Raw genomic sequence first — 23,991 nt, forward strand, 5'->3', positions numbered from 1 at the left:
TTATTAGCACATTAAAAAGGTATCTTCCAAGTTAAAGTATTTATTCTTAGCAGTTACAATTCTTTTTAAATAAGTTTAGACTTCATGTGGATTTAAATTTAAACTTCTCAATAATAGTATTCCTGAAATGTTTAAAGAGAGTAAATAAATGTATCTACTGTAGTACTAGTGTACATGTTCTGTCTCTGAATGGGTTTTCAGAAAATTATTTTTAAGAATCCCCAAATTTTAATATGAAAATCGATGTTTGTACATTTGCATCATATATGAAACTTAAGGATATTTTATGGCCTTAATTGTCAAATTAATTGCTAATTGCTATTCTTTTGAAAATGCAGTAAGCTATATTTACAAACTTTATTTTTGTCTGCAGATACTCAAAGTAATATGGTGGTAGTTAGAATAAAAACTGACAACTAATAAAATATTAGAAAGTTTTAGATCCATGAGAAATAACACAAATAACTCCTCAATAAAAGATAGAGTATGGACATTTAACTTATTTGTACTATAGTTCCTGTTTAGATATGTAGCTATTCAATTCAAAAGTATATTTTAAGAATATTAATCCCTACTTTTATTTAAGAGAAATAGAAGAAATGGTAAAGAAAATACTTTTAAGTGAAAGCATGTTTTACTTACCTTGTATAGGTATCTTTTTTTACAACATATTTTACAAAATTTATAACTCTGGAAAAAGGAATTTATATGTGTTAATAACTGCGAATATCCCTTCAATTTGAGGTTGAATTAAAAGAACATGTGAAAATAAATGATGCAATATATGAGGTTGACAGAAAAGCTGAGAATGGCATGACTTTTTCACGTCTCCTTATTTATAAGGTAACGGTAATAACCTTTGAACCCAGGGTTGCCAGACTTTGTACCCAGGTGCTTTAATTGAAAACTAAATGTACCTAACAATATCCTACTAACCTGAAGTAAAAGCGAGACTTAACTATATTGATGTACAATATAGATTTTATTTTATTTAAATGATCAGATTTTAAAAAATTTAACTTTATGGCTTTACCTACCTTTCAAAGCACACTGGTAAAATGACAGGTTTTTGTGGTTGCTAACTACTTTATTGCTGTATCTTGTTATGCAGTATTCTGATACACTGAAAAAGATGGATCCTGATCACTTGGTAGCATTGGTGACAGAAGTTATTCCCAATTATTCCTGCTTAGTTTTTTGTCCCACTAAGAAGAACTGTGAAAACGTAGCAGAAATGATATGCAAATTTTTAAGCAAGTATGTTAATCTTCTAAAAATATTCTGTTCTGTTTTATTTTTTGTCATAATTTGAATGCTCTGTATCCTGTTTATTCAAGAAACACTGACATATTGCAGAACATTGTTAAGTGGTTATAATAGATTTGAAAAGCCTTGACCTTGGAGAAATTTTAATTATGAGATTCATATAGCTTGACCAGGTGGTGATGCAGTGAATAATCGAGTGTTGGCCTGGGGCACTGAGGACCCAGGTTTGAAACCCCAAGGTTGCCGGCTTCAGTACGGGCTCATCCGGCTTAAGAATGGGCTCACCAGTTTGAGCACAGGGTCACCAGCTTAAGCATGGGATCATAGACATAACCCCATGGTCACTGGCTTGAGCCCAAAAGTTGCTGGCTTGAAGTCCAAGGTCGCTGGCTTGAGCAAGGGGTCACTGGCTTGGCTGCAGCCCACTGGTCAAGGCACATATGAGAAAGTAATCAATGAACAACTAAGGTGCCTCAATGAAGAATTGATGTTTCTTATCTCTCCCTGTCTGTCTGTCCCTCTCTCTCTCTTAAAAAAGAAGAGAAAAGAAACTCATATATGTAAAATAGCCAGAGAAAAATTCTAAGACTACATATAAGAGAATGCTAATATAATGGCTTAGAGCCATGATTCTCAACCTTGGCTGCACAGTGAATCAGGGACTTTTAAAAATGTCAGTGTCCAAGGTACATCCTAAACAAATCATAATCTCTAATGGGAGGACCCAGGCACCATTCTGTGAAGCTCCCCAGGCAAGTTCAACCTGCAGCCAACGTCAACCACTGGCCTAGGTGGAAAAGGACTAATCATCGTAATTACTATGGGGATAGGTCATATCTGCAGCTCATATTCTCTTTAATTAAATACAGTGCCTTTGTTTCCTTAGTAAGCTTCACACTTAAGTTGTGTGGACATTTATATTGAATTTTCTAAGTAATTAAGGAATTTTACTAGTTTGTAGTTTTATAGTAATTTAATATTGGCTCTGTTATATTCACAGCGATGAGTATAATGTGATTTTAAATATGAGCAGTCCAGGTTTTTGCACTTTTCTCATGTGGTTTTATTTTGTTTTCAGACTTTTGCCCCCTTAGCCAGTTCTAGATACAGACCTTGACCCTGCCTGGATTCTAACCTAGTCATCCTCCACCCCCTTCCCAGGCCTGCTGTCACGGGTTGGTCTGAAATAGACTTAAATCCATTGACTAGCACAGAGATGCAGAGCTTTCCATTGTATAACTGATAACGTGCCTTTATAATAATGATGTTGATTATAAAAGTTGAACGAAATTATCATTGAGGTACTCTCAGTAAATTGCTCATTTTTTTAGAATAATATAAGGTAATATAGCACTGGCTAAGTAACATAGAAATTTAGAGACTAACAATTGCCTGGGAGACCTGAAGTTTAGAAGTTATACCCTTGACTTATTTTGCTTTTTCTTTTCTTTTTTTTAGATTTTTAAAATTCATTTTAGAGATAGGAGAGAGACACAGAGAGAGAGAGAGAGAGACAGAGAGAGGGAGAGAAGGAGGAGGGGAGCAGGAAGCATCAATTCACATATGTGCCTTGACCAGGCAAGCCCAGGGTTTCAAACTGGTGACCTAAGCGTTACAGGTCAGTGCTTCATCCACTGGGCTTATTTTGCTTTTATTTATTGTTTTTTTGTTGTTGTTTTTTTATGTGCCTTGACCGCAGGCCCTCCGCAGACCGAGTAACCCCTTGCTTGAGCCAGCGACGTTGGGCTCAAGCTGGTGAGCTTTTGCTCAAACCAGATGAGCCCTCGCTCAAGCTGGCAACCTCGGGGTCTCGAACCTGGGTCTTCCGCATCCCAGTCCAACGCTCTTATCCACTGCGCCACCCCCTGGTCAGGTTTATTTTGCTTTTAATGATAATGGTTTATTTGGATCATAAATGTTTATGCTTAATATTGAAGCATTTTTAAGAATTACTTCTCCAGAACACTCAGTTAATGAATTAAAATAGATACTTGATATTTTCTTTAAAAGATAGCAGTTAACAATTTCTTTCCAAAGGAAAATTTCCTCTAAGCTATGTTTTCCATATTACTTGCTGCTTTTATAAGCTGAGTATAGTTTTAGCTCATTTTCTTGTGGCTATTGACTAAAATGTTGTCATATTGAAATAACACTTTTTATATTATTCTATAATTTAGATATAGATGAAGTGAAATCTAGAGTTAAATAGGTTCTTATATCAATAGTGGTCTTGTTTATTTTTATTATTTACTTTTATATTTTAATTTTTTTATTGAATTTATTTAATAGTGGTTTGTTTTGGGTTTTTTTTTTGCAGAGACAGAGAGTCAGAGAGAGGGTTAGATAGGGACAGGCAGACAGAAACGGAGAGAGTTGAGAAGCATCAATCATCAGTTTTTCATTGTGGCACTTTAGTTGTTCATTGATTGCTTTCTCATATGTACCTTGACCGTGGGGCTACAGCAGACCAAGTAACCCCTTGCTCGAGCCAGCAACCTTGGGTCCAAACTGGTGAGTTTTGCTCAAACCAGATGAGCCAGCGCTCAAGCTGGCAACCTTGGGGTCTCAAACCTGGGTCCTCTGCATCCCATTCCGGCGCTCTATCCACTGTGCAACCTCCTGGTCAGGCTCAATAGTGGTTTTAAAACATTTCTTGAGAGTCTTGGGATATCAGCTTGTATCTTTTTTTTTTCTTTTTCCTGAAGCGAGAAGCAGGGAGGCAGACAGATTCCCGCATGCGCCTGACCAGGATCCAACTGGCATGCCCACCAGGGAGTGATGCTCTGCCCATCTGGGGCATTGCTCCATTGCAACTGGAGCCATTCTAGTGTCTGAGGCAGAGGCCATGGAGCCATCCTCAGCACCCGGGCCAACTTTACTCTAATGGAACCTTGGCCGTGGGAGGCGAAGAGAGAGACAGAGAGAAAGGAGAGGGGGAAGGGTGGAGAAGGAGATGGGCGCTTCTCCTGTGTGCCCCGCCCGGGAATCAAACCCGAACTTCCACACGGTGGCCTGATGCTCTACCACTGAGCCAGCCGTCCAGGGCCTCAGCTTGGATCTTAATTATTTGGCTCCTTATCATAAATTTTGTGGGAAGCAGGTACAGTACCCTCTCCCCTGCCCTGGACAATAGAATATGGTTGTATGTCTATTTAAGTGCAAAGACTAAAGCAGATTATTTCGAAATGATTATCTCAGTCTCAAGGAATATTACCTTTTTAAAAAATTTTATTCAGAAAATTAAATTTAACAGGGTGACAGTGATCAATACAAGTGCATAGGTTAAGCGTTTCTATAGCATCTGAACTGCTGATTATGTTGTATACCCATCACCCGAAGTCAGATAATTTTTCGTCATTGTACATTTGTCCCTCTTTGCTCCCTTCCACTCCCTTTCCTACATTCCTCTTCCCGAAGGTGGATTTAACGGCAGGCGTATGCCCTGGGCCCTGACTTCTGAAGGGCCCCACAAAACCCCAACTTTACATTTTTTTCTAATGACACCAAGTTTGGTTTCATATGTGCAATTATAACATTGATAGTACATAATATTTTTTATTTATTTAAAAATATGGTTAACGCCCTGGCCGGTTGGCTCAGTGGTAGAGCATCGGCCTGGTGTGCAGAAGTCCTGGGTTTGATTCCCGGCCAGGGCACACAGGAGAGGCGCCCATCTGCTTTTTCCCCCCTCCCCCCCTCCTTCCTCTCTGTCTCTCTCTTCCCCTCCCGCAGCCGAGGCTCCATTGGAGCAAAGATGGCCCGGGCGCTGGGGATGGCTCCTTGGCCTCTTCCCCAGGCTCTAGAGTGGCTCTGGTCGCGACAGAGCGACGCCCCGGAGGGGCAGAGCATTGCCCCCTGGTGGGCAGAGCGTGGCCCCTGGTGGGCAGGCCGGGTGGATCCCGGTCGGACGCATGTGGGAGTCTGTCTCTCCCCGTTTCCAGCTTCAGAAAAATACAAGAAAAAAAAATATGGGTAACATGAATTTTTATTTTCTCTGCCTCTCTTTTTTTTAAGGGGCCCAATATTTTCTTTTGTGCCCGGGGCCTCAACCGACCTTAATCCACCTCTGCCCCTCCCCCTAGTAACCACTTCACTTTTTTTTGTGTGTGTATTTTTCTGAAGTTAGAAACAGGAAGGCAGTCAGACAGATTCCTGCATGCGCCCGACCGGGATCCACCCAGCACACCCACCAGGGGGCGATGCTCTGCCCATATGGGGCATTGCTCTGTTGCAACCAGAGCCATTCTAGCACCTGAGGCAGAGGCCACAGAGCCATCCTTAGCACCCAGGCCAACTTTGCTCCAATGGAGCCTTGGCTGCGGGAGGGGAAGAGAGAGACAGAGAGGAAGGAGAGGGGGAGGGGTGGAGAACCAGATGGGCACTTCTCCTGTGTGCCCTGGCCAGGAAACGAACCCGGGACTCCTGCACACCAGGCCGACACTCTACCACTGAGCCAACCGGCCAGGGCCCACTTCACTTTTATCTATGTCCATGAGTCTCAGTTTTATATCCCACCTGTGTGAGAAATTATGCGGTTCTTAGTTTTTTCTGATTTACTTATTTCACTTAGTGTAATGTTCTCAAGGTTCATCCATGTTGTCATAAATGTCACTATGTCATTATTTCTTATGGCAGAGTATTATTCAATTATATCTATGTACCAAATCTTCTTTATCCAATCCTCTATCGAGGGATACTTTGGTTGTTTCCATGTGTTGGCCACTGAATAATGCTGTGATGAACATAGTGGTGCATATGTCTTTCCATACCAGTGTTTCGAGTTTTGGGGGTAGTTACCCAGTAGAGGGATTGCTGGGTCATATGGTAGTTCTATTCTAAATTTCTTGAGGAACCTCCATATTTTCTTCCATAATGGTTGTACTAACTTGCATTCCCACCAGCAGCAAATGAGGGTTTCTTTTTCTCCATAGCCTCTCCAACACTTATTACCTATCTTGTTGATAATAGCCAGTCTAGCAGGTGTGAGCTGGTATCTCATTGCAGTTTTGATTTACATTTCTCAAATACCTAGTGAAGATGAGCATTTTTTCATGCATCTGTTGGCCTTTGTATGTCGTCTTGGGAGAAGTGTCTGTTCAGGTCCTCTCCCATTTTTTAATTGATTTGTTTATTATTATCTTTTTTGTAGCTGTTACTCCCTTTGACTTTAGTCAAGAATGTCTTTTATTTTTTAAATATTTTTTATTTTTTAATTACAGTTGATGTACAATATTATATTAGTTTCAGACCCAGTGATTAGACATTTATATAACTTGTGATCAGCCTGATAAATCTGGAGCCCACCTGACACGATACATAGTTATTGCAGTATTAACCATATTCCCTATGCTGTACTTTACATCCCCATGACAGTTCTGTACCTCTCAAATTGTACTTCTTAATCCCTTCACCTTTTTGTTCCAGACTCCCTAACCCCCCCCCCCCCCAATCTGGCAACTATCAAAATGTTCTCTGAATCTATGAGTCTATTTCTGGTCTGCTTGTTCTTTTATTTTTGTTTTTTAGATTTTACATATAAGTGAAATCTAAAGAATGTCTTTTAAGTGCTATTCCTGACAACTGCCAAAGCTCTGGTCTTACTACTTTTCCTAAAAAAAATTTCCTAAAAATAAAACCTGTGCTTATTAGCTTAGAATTCAGGCTAAGACTTGACTCAACTTGCTTTTCCATCCTTATTTCTTCTACTCTTCATTCACCCTGAGATTCATCCAACCTGAACTACTCTTCTTTGTTTATGCCCTGAACTTCCCATTTTCAGTCTTTTGATCATGCTTTACCTTCTGCCAAGATTGCACTTCCCTGCCCTTATTGTCACCTAACACCTGTTCTTCAAGATCCAGCTCAGATTTCAAGTTCTCCCAAAACTATTCTTCATGCAGCCATAGCTTATCTGGTCAGTCATAACTTATGTGTCCCTTATCAAAAATTATATACTGATTATCCATGTTATCACTGCTTATAAGACTTAATTCTTTGAGAAGTGTCCTTCCTCTACATTCTTTTCAGGACCTTGCACATTGGCTGGAAAATCACAACATAAAGCCTGCTGCTCTTGCCTCTTTGCCTCCTGTTTCTCAACTTCTGAAATTCTTCAGTGAATGCCAGCCAGAGCGCTCTCTTCTTTCTAGGAAGTAGACCAAAAGAACACTGGGCTCTGTGTGTAATATTTATACCTTGGATGCTATGTGTTTGCTATTGGTATTTAAAAGTTGCTTTACAATCAATTGGTAGTTAGTTCTACATAGTTTTTCTTTCCTTTCTTTCTTGTCTTAGTGGAATTTAAAATAATAGGTGTTTCTAGACCCAGAGACATTGTAGGATATTATTGAGGTTTCTAAAATGCTAGTTTCAAGACAGTATTTTACATACCCTATGTGTTATTTAATATGTTACCATCTTAAGAGAAGAAAATGTATTACTTAAAATAAATCATCTTCAATAATGACATATGATGACATGTGATCTAGTGAAAAAAATAATTGTAACATCTAGAGTAGTGGTCTAAATTTCGTGTCCATGAATTCATAGGAAGTACAGGAATGAACTTCAGGAAGTCCATAAACCTTCGGAACTTAAATGTGAGGTATTGTGTTTATGTGAATATTTGTTTTTTTCTTACCTTTAATCAAATTTTCACAGTGCTCTGTGATCTCTAAAAAAATTGCGACTGTCTGTGAAATTAGAATCAAAATTCTAAGAACATTTTATTTACTTATATCAATAACATTAATATATTTTTTAAAAAGCATATTTACATGCATCTACTAAAATTTAAATCATAGGCACTTTGTCACTATAGGGTTCATATTTCTAATGGATCTCTTTTCCTAGGGAATATCTGAGACACAGGGAAAAAGAAAAACAGGAGGTGATTGAGAATTTGAAGAGTGTGAGCAGTGGCCACTTGTGTCCTGTTTTAAAGCGCACTATCCCATTAGGAGTTGCTTATCACCATAGTGGTTTAACAAGTGATGAAAGAAAGCTCTTGGAGGAGGCCTATTCCGCAGGAGTCCTCTGCCTTTTAACCTGCACATCCACCCTAGCTGCAGGTGTTAACCTACCAGCTCGAAGGTAAGATACAAGTAATTGTTGGCCAGGTTCAAAACTTTTTAAAGCCTAGCTTGCCAGGAGTTTTGTGGTTGTTTTATTCTTTCTTGGTAGTGGGTGAAATTTTTTTTTTCTTTTTCAAATATTTGCTGACTTGATCATTTGGTTTATTTTCTTTAATATTTTAATGAAAAATAATATTAGTAGCTTTTCTAGTATTAAAATTTCTTCTTTCTTTTGTGCCCTCCTTATATGGTTTTTAAGTTACAGTTTATTATCCAGCTTGGGTAAAAACAGTTGGAAAGCTTTCTACCATTTTTAATCATCTGAAAGAGTTTATTCAACATAGGGATTTCCTTGAAACCTTAAAGAATTCATTCATAAAGACTTTTGAGTCTAGTATCTTTTTTAGAGCAGATCTTTGGTTACATTTTCAGTTACTACTAAACCTGTGGCCTGCATAGTTGATTTCCATTCTTTATAATTTGTGACATTAAAAATTTGTGACAGCATTCATCATCAATCCACCCCTCCTTTTTTCTCCCTTTCTCTCTTTCTCTCTCTTTTTATCGCCTTTCCATTTTTTGTGAATGAAAGAAGGTCGCGAGCGGTCCCGGAGACTGCAACGCTAGGGGTCTTTGCTCAAACCAGATGAGCCCATGCTCAAGCTGGCAACCTCGGGGTCTCGAACCTGGTTCCTCCTCATCCCAGTCCAATGCTCTATCCACTGCGCCACCACCTGGTCAGGCTCAGTTCTATTGAATTGTTAAAATGAATTTAGAACCTTTTCTTAATTTCCAAGAACTCTCTACTTTTATTGCTCTTTTTAAATAAAGTCTGCTCTCATATTTTGAATACAATACCCTCTAGGATTTTCTGTGGATACTTATTAGAATTTAAGTTCTTTTCTGTTCTCTGTATTATCTGCTTCTGTGAGACATTTACCATATTTCTCCATGTATAAGACGCTCCCATGTATAAGATGCACCTTAATTTTGGGGCCAGAAATTTGAAAAAAAATGTATTACATAAAGTTATTGAACTCAAGTTTTATTCATCATAAAATTCATATAACTCCTCATCATTGTCAAAAAAATGGGAAATGCAAGTAAAATATTTACAACCACTGTATAAGATGCACCCAGTTTTTAGATTTCAAATTTTTCCAAAAAAAGGTGCATCTTATATGTGGGGAAATATGGTATTATTTATCTTCTTGTTTTTCTGTTACATCATTAGTTTTCTTAAAGTGTTTGGTAATCATAGCTGTCCAATGAGATTTATAAATAAAGGAGTTAGTCAGTATAGGTAAATACTATAGATTTTTTTCTCACCTTTGAACAAGGTCTCACCTTTGTAGGTTTTTGACCTACAAACAGGGTGATTTCATCCTGCTCAAAAATACATAAGTCTGCTGGCTACAGACTTATGTATTTTTGAGCAGGATGAAATCACCCTGTTTGTAGGTCAAAAACAGTTGAAATCTACAATTTTATATAGTTGACCACAATATAAATTTATAAATAAGTATGCATATATTAGTGGTACATGGTGAGAATTTTCATTTATGGAGTATAAAATAAAAAATTGTTGCAGACTATTGCTATAGTGGATTAGTCACAGCCTTTATAGCTAGGTGGGCCTAAATTCAAATCATGTTTCTGGAAATTACTAATTTTGTGGGTTGAGGTAAGCCAATTAGCCCTTGTTTAAAAAAACAAAAGAATATTATTATAAAGACTCTTGTAAGAATCACAGATAATGTACTTAAAGAACCTAGTACATCATAGATTTTTGCAAAATAGTAGTAACCTATTATTTTAAGTTAATATGTCATTAAATTTAATACCACATAGATATAATGAAGTTAATTAAAAAATAGATGCTTTTGCTGTAAATGGAGTATCACTTTTAATTATTTTTATCAATCCCATAGAGTTATTTTGAGAGCCCCCTATGTTGCTAAGGAATTTTTAAAGAGAAATCAATACAAACAGATGATTGGCAGAGCTGGCCGTGCTGGAATAGATTCTATTGGGGAGAGTATTGTTATATTGCAAGAAAAAGACAAGCAACAGGTAACATTCAATCTGATTTTTGGTTGGTTTGTCTTTTTTTTTTTTTAATGAAAGGAGGAAAAATAGTAAAACAGATTCCCGCATGTGCCCCAACCGGGATCTACCAGGACCCCCCCCCCCCCATCTGGGGCCAATGTTCAAATCAACCAAGCTATTTTTAGCACCTGAGGCTGACATGTGGACCAGCCGAGCCACTGGCTGTGGAAGGGAAAAGGGAGAGAAGGGGGAGAGGGACAAGGAAAGAAGCAGATGGTAACTTTTTATGTGTGCCCTGACTGGGGATCAAACCTGGGGCTTTCACTTGCTGGCCAATCCTCTATCCACTGAGCCAACCTGCCAGGGCTGGTTTTGTTTTTTTTTTGGTCTTTGGTCTAGCCCAGGGGTCCCCAAACTACAGCCCGCGGGCCGCATGCGGCCCCCTGAGGCCATTTATCCGGCCCCCACCACACTTCTGGAAGGGGCACCTCTTTCATTGGTGGTCAGTGAGAGGAGCATAGTTCCCATTGAAATACTGGTCAGTTTGTTGATTTAAATTTACTTGTTCTTTATTTTAAATATTGTATTTGTTCCCGTTTTGTTTTTTTACTTTAAAATAAGATATGTGCAGTGTGCATAGGGATTTGTTCATAGTTGTTTTTTTTTATAGTCCGGCCCTCCAACGGTCTGAGGGACAGTGAACTGGCCCCCTATGTAAAAAGTTTGGGGACCCCTGGTCTAGCCCTTTTATGAGTCATCTTTTAAAAATTAATTATTAATTATTTTAAATAATGTTTTCTTCTTTATGATTAAGAATTAGAGTAGTTTTTGTATTTCAGGCAAATAATAAAAAGTATTTTTCCTATTTTCTATTTCATGAGCACAATTGCAAAATTCTTTTTTTGTCTTTGTATTTTTTTAATCTTCCTATGCCTCTATAAGATAAACACAAATTATAAAAATTTATCTGAAACACCATTTATCCTTTATAGTAACCCAAAATATAATACTGCTTTAACTTTTGTAGGTATTGGAGTTAATAAGCAGACCATTGGAAAACTGTTATAGCCATCTTGTTAAAGAATTCTCCAAGGGAATCCAAACTTTGTTTCTTTCACTGATTGGTTTGAAGGTATTTTTAAATATTTTAAAGTCTTATTACTATTACCTGAGATAATAGAGGTTAAATAGATATAAAAGCTGTAAAGTATGAAAAAATGTTAACTTTAATCTGATGTGGAAAATAACAGTCTGTGACAAAGTAAATCTGAATCTGGATTTATATGTGCATTTATAACCTTGGAGTTGTGAAGAATATGAGAAATCAACAAACTATAACTAGGCATCAGTTACAAGTAAGAGACTTTGGTGGATACCATGGATATACAATGCTGTAAAACATGGGTCCTGATGTGAGATAATCCAGCCTCTTCGCCCTTGTTAAGAGTAAAGGTCCCCTACAGTCCTGTGACCAGCCTAGGAGGATATTTTAAACATTTGTGAAATAAGTATGGTCTTTATCAGGCAAAAAATTTTAAATAATTTTCACAAGCATAACAGGGAAATACTCTTTTCCTAAAATTAGAAATTAATTTTCCTTTCTGGTTTACTCTTCAGTGAAACCTCTTTTTTTTTTTTTTTTTTTATAATTTTATTTTTTTAATGGGGTGACATCAATAAATCAGGATACATATATTCAAAGATAACAAGTCCAGGTTATCTTGTCGTTCAATTATGTTGCATACCCACCACCCAAAGTCAGATTGTCCTCTGTCACCTTCTATCTTGTTTTCTTTGTGCCCCTCCCCACCCCCTATCCCTCTCCCATTCCCCCCTCCCCCCCGTAACCACCACACTCTTATCAATGTCTCTTAGGTGAAACCTCTTTTTTAGGATTATTCTTTTTTTTTTTTTTCTTTCATTTTTCTGAAGCTGGAAACAGGGAGAGACAGTCAGACAGACTCCCGCATGCGCCCGACCGGGATCCACCCGGCACGCCCACCAGGGGCGACGCTCTGCCCACCAGGGGGCGATGCTCTGCCCATCCTGGACGTCGCCATGTTGCAACCAGAGCCACTCTAGCGCCTGAGGCAGAGGCCACAGAGCCATCCCCAGCGCCCGGGCCATCTTTGCTCCAATGGAGCCTTGGCTGCGGGAGGGGAAGAGAGAGACAGAGAGGAAAGCGCGGCGGAGGGGTGGAGAAGCAAATGGGCGCTTCTCCCGTGTGCCCTGGCCCGGAATCGAACCCGGGTCCTCCGCACGCTAGGCCGACGCTCTACCGCTGAGCCAACCGGCCAGGGCCGGATTATTCTTAAATAAAGTAAAATCTAACTTTGTGCCCAAGGTCACTCTGCCACTAAATGACAAAGCCAAGGTTTGAATTCAGCTTTGTCTAAATAGAAAACCAGTGCTCTTACCCTTTCATGCAGTTTACCTTCCCCCACAACTTTGTCTGGTTAACTCCCACCCAGCCTCCTGATTCTCACTTCACCATCACTTCCTCAGGGAAGTCTCCCTGTGCCTGTGCCTATGCCTATGCCTATGCCTCTGAATCTAGTCATCCTGGTGTTGTACACTTAATAGGACCACAGACTCGACCCCTTTGGAATGTAAGCCCTGTGAAAGCAGGATCACATTTATTTCCATTTACCCCTGAATCTCAGTGCCTGGCATGTATTTGGCATTCAGTAAATGCTTGACTTAATTAATGGATTGACTTTAGATTTGGGCATGAGTGAACTGAAGATTGGGAAACAGTGGAGAATTCAGCTTTGAGAAGAGACAGAGGCTAGCCCAGTGAGTTTAAATCCCTATGTCTAAAAGTTTTTCACAGAGGAGTAGTAACATGATGGTAGATAGAAAGATCAAGTAAACTTTTTTTTTAACCCGCAGTGTTAACTGTAATTAACCAAGTAGAAAACAATATAGAAACTAAGTACATTGAACTATCAGTTCTTAGATACCTTAAAAGTGCAATTTTAGCTTAATTGAATACTTTATTAAGAATGATTTTTATTAAAAGGAGAAGCAATAAGAAATGTCTTTGCTCCATAATATTTTTTGTTATCCCCTATATTGGTTTTATATGAAATGACTACTTAAGTTTTCCAGTTGAAATATTATCAGAATTGTGAGAGAGAAATATGCTTATTGATTGACTATATTTTACCATAACATGCTGATTTCATTGAAATTGCCTAATATAAAATTATTCTAATTCAGAGTCAGCTCTATATCTAATTACCAAATGGAGGGTTAAGTATTACTGATGATTGCCATTAAAAGTTTTAAATAGTGAATAAGAGGAGGAGAAAGGAAAAGGCAAGAAAAGAAGATAGAAATGAGACAAAAAGAATTAGAGAACTGCTTTTCATTTTTAGGTGATAAAACAGGGACACTGTTGCCTGATCCTGTTTTGGTGGAGATTTCAGTTGTGTTTTCTATGTGTTTCTTTATTTCTTTTTAAATACTATTTTTAGAGTGCTTTCTCAGGTGTCTGGGAGGATTTCTGAAGGAGGAGTGAGAAATAGTGATAATTGGTTGTGGAATAAACAGAGAACAGCTTTGGAGATATTGTGAAAAATCACTAAAAACCAAAGGAGTTTTTAAATAAAAAATGTGTAGGTGTTTTCATAAAAACTATGAATATGGTAACTGTCATCTTTCTTAAAATGTTGTTTCTTGTTAATTTTTAAATGCTATTATAAAATCACCTTCATATATGCAACAATTTAGATTTTATGCTAATTTTTTATTTAAATATCTCTGAGGTACGGAATTATCTTAAGTACATTGAAAATGATGTCTTGAGTTAAGGAAAATGCTCCAGTGATGCCCTGAATTGTTTCAGATTGCAACAAATCTGGGTGAGATCTATCAGTTTATGAGTGGCACATTGTTCGGTGTTCAGCAAAAGATTTTGTTGAAAGAAAAGAGTCTCTGGGAAGTAACTGTCGAATCACTTAGATACCTGACAGAAAAAGGACTCCTACAAAAAGACACCACTCTGACAGAGAAAGGACTTACACAAAAAGACGCTCTTTGTAAGTCTGAAGAATGGTACCAGTATAGTTTTCACATTACAAAGTTGGGACGAGCTTCTTTTAAAGGTAATAGTTTACCTAAAATAAAATTTTTTAAAATCTGAGGAAATGCATTGGAAAAAATAGACATAAAATTATTGTTATTTAAAATTGGATTTGCAATTTCATATTAATTAATCATAAACTGTTAGACTACTTCAACTTCAAAACATTAAAAATATTTTGAATTACAAGTAATTAGAATACTGCAGAAGTACATAGAGAAAAAGATGTTCATCCCTTCTTCACACTCCTCTCCCCCAGCAATCAACAAATCTTAATTCTACCGAGAATAACAATTTGGTGTATATCTTTTTAGACAGTTTCTGTATATTTCACTTCAATGTATAATACATAGATATATACAGGTTTAAATATTTTAAAGTTTTTTTTTTGTTTTTTTTTAGTGAGAGGAGGGGAGACAGACAGACTCTCACATGCACCCCAACAGGAATCCACCTGGCAACCCATGTCTGGGGCTGATGCTCAAATCAACTAAACTACTTTTAGCATTGCTCAGACCACCCAAGCTATCAGTGCCACCAGGGACCAGTGTTCTAAGCAGCCGAGCCACTGGCTGCAGGAGGAGAAGAGAGAGGGGGAGAGAAGCAGATGGTCGCTTCTTTTGTGTGCCCTGCCCAGGAATGGAACCCAAGAAGTCCATATGATGGGCCAGAGCTCTATCTACTGAGCCAACCACCTGGCAGGGCCAAGTTTTTGTTTTTAAATAAACAGTCAACTATATTGCTGTGGAACAGTGAATAGAGAGACTGTTGCGTGACAGTGGATAGTTTTTTATAGTTATTTCATAATTTATTTAATGAAAAATAATACATTTCTGTTGTTAAAAAAATCTCTTAGGACTCAGAATTTACAAAAGAAAATCTTATACTTCTTTCCCATTTCCACTGTCCCAGGAGCTACCACAGTTAACAATTTAATATATGTGCACATGTGTGTGTATGTGTATGTATCCTTGCAAATATTTTCATGTGTATGTAGCACAGGTGCATGTGTCTATACATATATACACACATATACATATGTGCATATGCACATACTTTATTTTTTAATGGAGTCATAGTGTATGTATTAGCAGCTTGCTTTTCTCCCTTATAAATATCATGAACATCTTAACATGTTAAACCTTTTAAATCTACCTCATTTTCTTTTGCTACTTTAGTCACCCATGATATAAAGACCATAATTTGTTTAACCATTTTCCTATTGATGGACATTTGCACTGTTCCTGAGTTTTTTCAGGTACAAACAAGGCTGCATGGGCATCTCTATTCATGTTTTTGGATGTGTGTGGAAATGTTTTTCTGGGTTAAATTCCCAAAAATAGAGTAGTTGTGTCAGAAGGTATAAATTTACTAAATATTGGTGGATACTATCAGAACGACCTCCAAAATAGTTGTGCTAAATTACATAATAAGAGATTTTGAATACTATTTGCTATGTTTAGTTAACTTCTAACCAAGACTTTCTTTAAAATTACCTCTTTCCCCCTTTGGTGATTATGAAAGATGAAATACTTATATCTTTTAGGAACTATAGATCTGGCTTATTGTGACATTCTCTACAGAGATTTGAAGATAGGTCTTGAAAGCCTTGTGCTTGAAAGCTTTCTTCATCTAATTTACCTAACCACTCCTTATGATATGGCTTCTCAGTGTAACCCTGACTGGATGATATACTTCAGACAGGTGAGCATATATGTTTCTTCAATATAGGCTACTTAGCCTATTAAAGATAGGATTTTCTTCAAGTGGTTGTTCACTTTTTTAATTAAAATATATTTGCAATTGGGCTTTTAGTTCTTCCAGTTTTTAAAATAGTAATATGGCAGGTTGCTTATTTGGTTAGAGTGTCATTCTGATACGCTAAGATTTGATCCCAGGTCAGGACACATACAAGAATCAGCCAGTGAATCAATGAATGCATAAATATTTGGAACAACAAATCAGTGTTTCTCTCTCTCTCCTTCCTTCCTTCCTTCCCTCTCTCCGTCCCTCCCTTCCTCCCTCCCTCTCTCCCTCTTTCCCTTCCTTTCTTCTTTCCTCCCTCCCTCCTTTCCTCTCTGTTTCTAAAATCAGTATTGAAAAATGAAAAAGTAATATGGCAATAGCATTTTTGGTTTGTTTAACTTAAATATTACTTTTCTGTTAAATATGTCATTATCAAAAAATAAATGTACAGAAAAGAAAAAAGGATCATCCTGTCTCCATTTCCCCAAAGATAGTTACTGTTCTGATTTGGTGACCACTGCATTATAATGTCTAGGATCTAAAGAAAACCATGAAGGCCGGTTCTGATGATGGAGAGTTTAATTACATGAAAGTTCTGTCAGGGCCAAGCATGATGATATCCCAAACCCAGTAATAGTAATAACTGAGAAGGAATAGCAATTTTATCACCAGCAGGAACGGGCCTTATTTATTACAAAAGCAAGTGGTAGAGTACAGTCTTTATGATTGTACTGTAAACAAGATAGAGGCGTGACCACATTAGGCAGAAGCAGTGTGCAGCTTTTAATTGTAAGAAATAAACTTTTTAATGTCATATTTTAAAATCATTCCTATAAGTTTTCTTAAGTGGTATATATAATGCAGTTACTTCTAAAGCTTTCCCTCTTCTCTGTACCCCTAGACATCTTCCAATATTACACAGTACTTGTGATCATAACTTTAATTCTAGAAAGTGTGTTATATTTTAATAATATTTTAAAGTTTGCAATATGTAAATAAAATGTTCTCTTTTTTCATGTCCTTTGCAAGAATGAAAATTTGGTATCAAAAAATACCAGATTTGGTTCAAATGGCACTTTTTAAAGTTACAATTTGATTTTTCTATATAATTATTCTTTTTCTATAAAGTTTAACCAGCTCAGTCCAGCAGAACAAAATGTGGCTGCTCTTGTTGGAGTCTCTGAAAACTATCTTGGGAAGAAGGTATCAGGTCAAGCTATTAAGAAGGTACCACAGTCCTTTTTTCCTTCCTCAATGACCAAGTTCATTTAACAAAATTAATGCTATTGTATCATCTTTACTGACTTGATCTTTTTGTTTCACACTTTTTGTCTAAATTATTATAATTCCCATTTTATATTTAAAACATCTGAGGGTGAAAATTTTAGGCATTTTTAATAAACTATTACCCTGGCTAGATGCTGAGTTGGTTAGAGCGTCCTTCTGATACACCAAGGCTGTGGGTTTGATCCCTAAGTCAGGGCACATACAAGAATCAATCAATAAGTGCATAAATAAGTAGAACAACAAATTGATGTTTCTCTCTCTCTCTCTCTCTCTCTCTTTAAAATCAATCTAAAAATATTTATTTGTTGGTGGTGTGATGGCTGTTTTTTGTACCTTTGTATTTAAAATATCATCATGTACATATAAGGATTTTATCATAGAGAAAGGTAAATCTTATTAATCTGTTTTTTCCTATGCTACTTACTGCTCCCATTATAAGAATTGTAAAATATTTATAAAATGTTTTTATGATATTATATAAGAAAGTTATATTTTAAAAAAAAACTTTTTATTAGGCATTCTATTTGATACCAGAGACCCTAAGATAGGACAGGTTTAAGGTTTTTATTGTTGGTGCTGTTTGTTGTTCTCAGAGAACGTCCAATCTAGTACTTGACGTACATAAACCATTCTAGAAGGTTGAAGTGGATAAACTAATACTGTTTTGTTTGATATCTTAGTATTTTGGGGGGTTTTAAAGTTCAGTCAATAAGCATGAAGCAAGTGTCTAGTACATACACTGTAAGAGCAGTAAAAATAATTCTTTAGCTAATATGCCTTCAAATTCCTTAAGTTAATATCATTTCATACCTCATAATATATACTTTTTTTCATTTTCCTTTTTTGTGTGTGTGACAGAGACAGAGAGAGATAGAGACAGGGACAGATAGAACAGACAGACATGAAGGGAGAGAGATGAGAAGCATCAATTCTTTGTTGCGGCACCTTAGTTGTTCATTGATTGCTTTCTCATATGTGCCTTGACTGGGAGGCTACAGCAGAGCGAGTGACCCCTTGCTCAAGCCAGTGACCTTAGGCTCAAGCTGGTGTGCCTTGCTCAAACCAGATGAGCCCACATTCAAGCTGAAGACCTCGGGGTTTCGAACCTGGTTCCTCCGTGTCCCAGTCCAACACTCTATCCACTGCGCCACTACCTGGTCAGGCCATTTTTAATTTTCTTTGATAATCTATACTCCATTGACACCTAATTATCTACCATCTCCCCCATGTTTTTTATTTATTATTATTATTACGGACAGACAGACAGGAAGGGAGGGAGGGAGATGGGAAGCATCAACTCATAGTTGCAGCACTGTAGTTGTTCACTGATTGCTTTCTCATATGTGCCTTAACATGGGACTCCAGCCGAGCCAATGACCCCTTGCTCAAGCCAGCGACCAAGGGATCATGTCGATGATTCCACGCTCAAGCTGGTGATTCTGCATGCGTGGATGAGCCAGTGCTCAAGCCAGTGATCTTGGGATTTTGAACCTGGGGTTTCAGTGTTCCTGGTAGATGCTGTATCCACTGTGCTGCCACTGGTTGGGCTAGTTTAATGCTTTTTAAATAGGTGGTCCAATATCAACATGCAAAATCTTAATTCATATATTCTTTAATATGTCAGTCAAATTCTCATCTCAAACATTCTATTACTATAGTAGAGGATATAATTTTATATTTTATACCTACCTTTTCTCTTTCAAGATCACCCTTTCCTCCCCCCCTCTGATTTTAAGCATGAGCTACTCAGTTTCTAACTTAGTATGACATTAATTTTTTTTTTTTTTAAGATTTTATTTATTGATTTTACAAAGAGAGGAAGGGGTCAGGGGATAGAGTGAGAAATATTAACTCATAGTTGCTCACTTTAGTTGCTTGTTGCTTGCTCGAGTATGTGTCTTTTTTTTTTTTTTTTTCATTTTCCTGAAGCTGGAAACAGGGAGCGACAGCCAGACAGACTCCCGCATGCGCCCGACCGGGATCCACCCGGCACGCCCACCAGGGGCGACGCTCTGCCCACCAGGGGGCGATGCTCTGCCCATCCTGGGCGTCGCCATGTCACGACCAGAGCCACTCCAGCGCCTGAGGCAGAGGCCACAGAGCCATCCCCCAGCGCCCGGGCCATCTCCGCTCCAATGGAGCCCCGGCTGCGGGAGGGGAAGAGAGAGACAGAGAGGAAAGCGGCGGAGGGGTGGAGAAGCAAATGGGCGCCTCTCCCGCGTGCCCTGGCCGGGAATCGAACCCGGGTCCTCCGCATGCCAGGCCGACGCTCTACCGCTGAGCCAACCGGCCAGGGCCAGTATGACATTAATTTTGAAAATTTTACATAAAAAATAGTTACTAGACACCACAGGCAAAAGCAGGTAGACGGAATAGGAACTGACAACTATAGAAAGCATTTTTCTCTTTCAGTGTTTTAACTTAAGAACATTAATTACTTGTCATGACTGTGAAAATCATAGAATCTAATATTGACAGTTTACAATATAGACAAGCTTATTAACATATTTATCTAAATAAATGCATTTGTCTAATTTATAATCACATTCACACATATATACAACCTTAACTTCTTCTCTCCGTGTAGTTTTTCCCTAGGGCTGCTGTTACAAATTAGCATAAACTGGGTGTCTTCTTCTGAATTTATTGAGATAGCATTGGTGAATAAAATTATATAGGTTTCAGGTGTACAATTCTCTAATATATCCTCTGTATTTTGTATTGTGTGTTCACCACCCCAAGTGAAACTGGGTGTCTTAAAACAACAGAAATTTATTCTCTCACAATTCAGAAGACCAGAGGCTACAATTATGATGGCGGCAGGTTTGGTTCCCTCTGGAAGCTCTGAGGAAACATCTTGCCAGTCTCCTAGCTTTCTGTGGTTGCTGGCAATCCTTGGTTTTCCTTGGCTTGTAGATGAGTCCTTCCAATGTCTGCCTCCATCTTCACATTGCCTTCTCGTCTGTGTCACTCCTGTGTCGTCTCTTCTTATAAGGACATTTATACTCTGTGTTGAACTTGAGAAACAACTACTATAATTTACATTAAATAAAGAGCCCTAAGGGCCCACTATACATCCAGGATGGTTTTCTCTCAAGATTCTTAACTAATTACGTCAGCAAAAATCTTACTCCCAAATAAGATCACATTCACAGGTACCAGGGTTAAGACCTAAAAATATATTTTTTGGTAAGATACAATTCAACCTACTACACTTCCTATAGAAAGAAGCTTAATATAAACTGGAAACAATTTGGCTTTTTTTTTTATACTCAGAAAAATGATAATCTGAATTAATTGAAGGCAGTGTTTTCAACCACTGGTCTATGGGCCAGTCCACTAGAAATTTCGTGCTGGTTTGTGAAGGAGTTAATCACCCTGATGTTATATAAAGAGTAGAGACCCAATGATCTTAGATTCACTTCTTATGCTCAGGGTAATTTCTTCCTTAGCTGTTCCCAAAATAATTCTCCTATTTTCACCGGTCCCCAAGTGTAACAAGGTTGAAAACCACTGATCTAAGATATATATATTAAAACTTTGTTTTATTTCTATGAATCATTCTAGCCTTGTTCTCCTGTAGCACAATTTCATTCACTTTACCTTTTGTCTGGTTTGAATATAATGTACATTTTTTTTAGTAGGTTCAGTACATAAATTTGTCTTTTTAGAAGGTGAACAAGGATGTTGTGAATAGACTATACCTGTCTTTTGTGCTTTATACCTTGCTCAAAGAGACCAACATTTGGAATGTGTCTGAAAAATTTAATATGCCTCGAGGATATACACAGAGTCTCCTCACTGCAGCTGCCACGTTCTCATCTTGTGTGTTACACTTCTGTGAGGTAATGCCATTAAATGGATGTTAGGTGCTTTGTGCATCATCTTATTTTAACTTATTAAACTCATAAACCAGTTAGTATTTTCTCATTGTTGACTTATTCTGTTATTACAAAGCACTCAGAATTTATTTAAAGTGTCTTTTTGTTTTTATTGGCTTGGAAAAACACAATTTGCATACTTATGTGAAGATACAAAAATGACAAAATCAACTAAAGTATATAATGAGCAAGTAGAAAGCACACAATTATCCCTATTCTTAGAAGCACCGTTAATTGTTTCAAGTGTTTGGAAATCAAATCTTAAGATGACATTTCTCCACTAATGTGGATTCTATATATGTCCTCCTCATGCATAACACCCACGTGAAATGATTGATTAGTATGTGGTCAATATCCAAAGCTACTTAACTACTTCGTTTCATGTTCTTTCGATTGTCTCAGTAATTTACTGCTTTTGCTTTCAATGTCAGGCAGCTACTTTAGACTTCTACAACAAATGTTTATTTTATAAAGTAACTCAAGGAGAAAACTTTATTTTGGCCATATGCACTTGAGATAGATTTGTTAAAAAGAAGCTTTCAGAATTTCCTTAAATAACACAGTAAAGCTTGCCAGACTTGTCTACTCAGATGATTTTTGACGAATTTATAATATAAGCCATTTTTGCTATATTTAAATTTCTTAGTATTGGGTAGCATAATATTGTTTTCATATTTGTTCCTATACTAGATTTTTTTTTTTTTACAGGGACAGAGAGAGAGTCAGAGAGAGGGATAGATAGGGACAGACAGGAATGGAGAGAGATGAGAAGTATCAATCATTAGTTTTTCGTTGTGACACCTTAGTTGTTCATTGATTGCTCTCTCATATGTGCCTTGACCGCGGGCCTTCACCAGACCAAGTAACCCCTTGCTCAAACCAGATGAGCCCGTGCTCAAGCTGGCGACCTCGAAGTCTCGAACCTGGGTCCTCCGCATCCCAGTCCGACATTCTATCCACTGCACCACCGCCCAGTCAGGCCCTATACTTGATTTTTAAAAACATTTTTTCCGGTCCTGGCCGGTTGGCTCAGCGGTAGAGCGTCGGCCTGGCCTACGGGGGACCCGGGTTTGTTTTCCGGCCAGGGCACATAGGAGAGGCGCCCATTTGCTTCTCCACCCCCCCCCCCTTCCTCTCTGTCTCTCTCTTCCCCTCCCGCAGCCAGGGCTCCACTGGGGCAAAGATGGCCCGGGCGCTGGGGATGGCTCCTTGGCCTCTACCCCAGGCGCTAGAGTGGTTCTGGTTGCGGCAGAGCGACCCCCGGAGGGGCAGAGCATCGCCCCCTGGTGGGCAGAGCGCTGCCCCTGGTGGGCGTGCCGGGTGGATCCCGGTCGGGCGCATGCGGGAGTCTGCCTGACTGTCTCTCCCCGTTTCCAGCTTCAGAAAGATACAAAAAACAAAACAAAACAAAACATTTTTTCCCATGAATTTTATTTTTAGACTTAAAATCAACTTCATTTTCCCTATCTTAAATCTCCATATTTTGTATGTGTACATGGCAATTGGTTCTGTCACGTGTACTAATGAGTAAATAATCCAAAATACTTGACTTTGGGTTGAATTATAATTATTTTAGCAAATTTATCTTTCTAAATATATTCTACTACTTATGCTGACTTTTTAAAATATTAGCTTACATTTCGTAATCACATGCTAGCGAAGCAATAGACAAAATTGAGTAATAACAAGCTAGCCTTTAAAATATATTTTAAATTTTCTCTTTTTTGTTCTTCATATTTAAAGATACTTTTCCTAATATGCTATCCCTTTGTTTTAATTAGAGCCATAAGGACTTCAGCTTGTAGAATTGTTCAAGTTAAAGACTATGTTGAACTTGAAAAACGACTAATATAATTTGATGGTCGATCTTAGGAAAAACCTACCTAACAACTTGTGCTTTTGTGAATGTCTATTTTAAAGTTTTTTTCTTTTTAAATAATTACTAAGTCATATAAAATAAGACACTAATTGTATTAATCAAGATGTTTTTACCTACAACTAAAAAAAAATAGATTAAACAATAAGAAAAAAGATTATCTTAGGTAATAGGAAAGCTAGAGCGAGGGCAGTTCCAGGAGTGATTGATTCAGTGGCTTTAGTCAAGGTATCTTCTTTTTACTCTTTTATCTTGAGCAGTGGTCACAAAGTGACTAACTGATGCTATTCCCTGTATCACATACTCTCACAATGATACCAAAAGGTTAGAAAGAGACTTAAAAAATAAACTATTATAGAAAATTGCAGGCGTATACAAAAGAAGACAAAAATAATATAATGAATACCCATTTACCCATCCAGCGTTAACAATTATTCACCCACAGCTCCTAGTATTTTTATTGTTTTAAGTATTGTTGCTCTGAGCATCAGCTTGCATTTGAATCATTCCATATTTGTATTTTGTCTTCAGAGTGAATTCCCAGAAGTAGGCATTATTTTCAGTCATTTGGGAAAGAAAAAATATGCTTTCACTTTCTGGTATTTTGATAAAACTGAGTAGAACTCTTCTTATTGACTTACTTTTTTGTATTTTTTCCTCATCCCAAAACTATTCATCAAGTTCATCAGAGTCTCTGCCATGTTTCCTTAAAATAATTTTGCATGG

General features: G+C 37.7%; 1 protein-coding gene across 2 annotated transcripts in view; it reads left to right on the plus strand.

Moving 5' to 3' along the window:
* HELQ (helicase, POLQ like) overlaps window positions 1-23,991 on the plus strand; it is a 44,063-nt gene that overhangs the window by 12,479 nt on the left and 7,593 nt on the right. For both annotated transcript variants that reach the window (XM_066281099.1, XM_066281100.1), the window contains exons 7-15: window positions 745-843; window positions 1,112-1,257; window positions 8,119-8,358; window positions 10,271-10,412; window positions 11,416-11,520; window positions 14,239-14,497; window positions 16,022-16,179; window positions 17,350-17,448; window positions 21,180-21,353. In XM_066281099.1, the coding sequence (XP_066137196.1) occupies window positions 745-843; window positions 1,112-1,257; window positions 8,119-8,358; window positions 10,271-10,412; window positions 11,416-11,520; window positions 14,239-14,497; window positions 16,022-16,179; window positions 17,350-17,448; window positions 21,180-21,353 (1,422 nt within the window). The remainder of the gene's footprint in view (window positions 1-744; window positions 844-1,111; window positions 1,258-8,118; window positions 8,359-10,270; window positions 10,413-11,415; window positions 11,521-14,238; window positions 14,498-16,021; window positions 16,180-17,349; window positions 17,449-21,179; window positions 21,354-23,991) is intronic.

Source organism: Saccopteryx bilineata, chromosome 5 (assembly GCF_036850765.1).
Source record: "Saccopteryx bilineata isolate mSacBil1 chromosome 5, mSacBil1_pri_phased_curated, whole genome shotgun sequence".
In the NCBI taxonomy this organism is placed as follows: Eukaryota; Metazoa; Chordata; class Mammalia; order Chiroptera; family Emballonuridae; genus Saccopteryx; species Saccopteryx bilineata.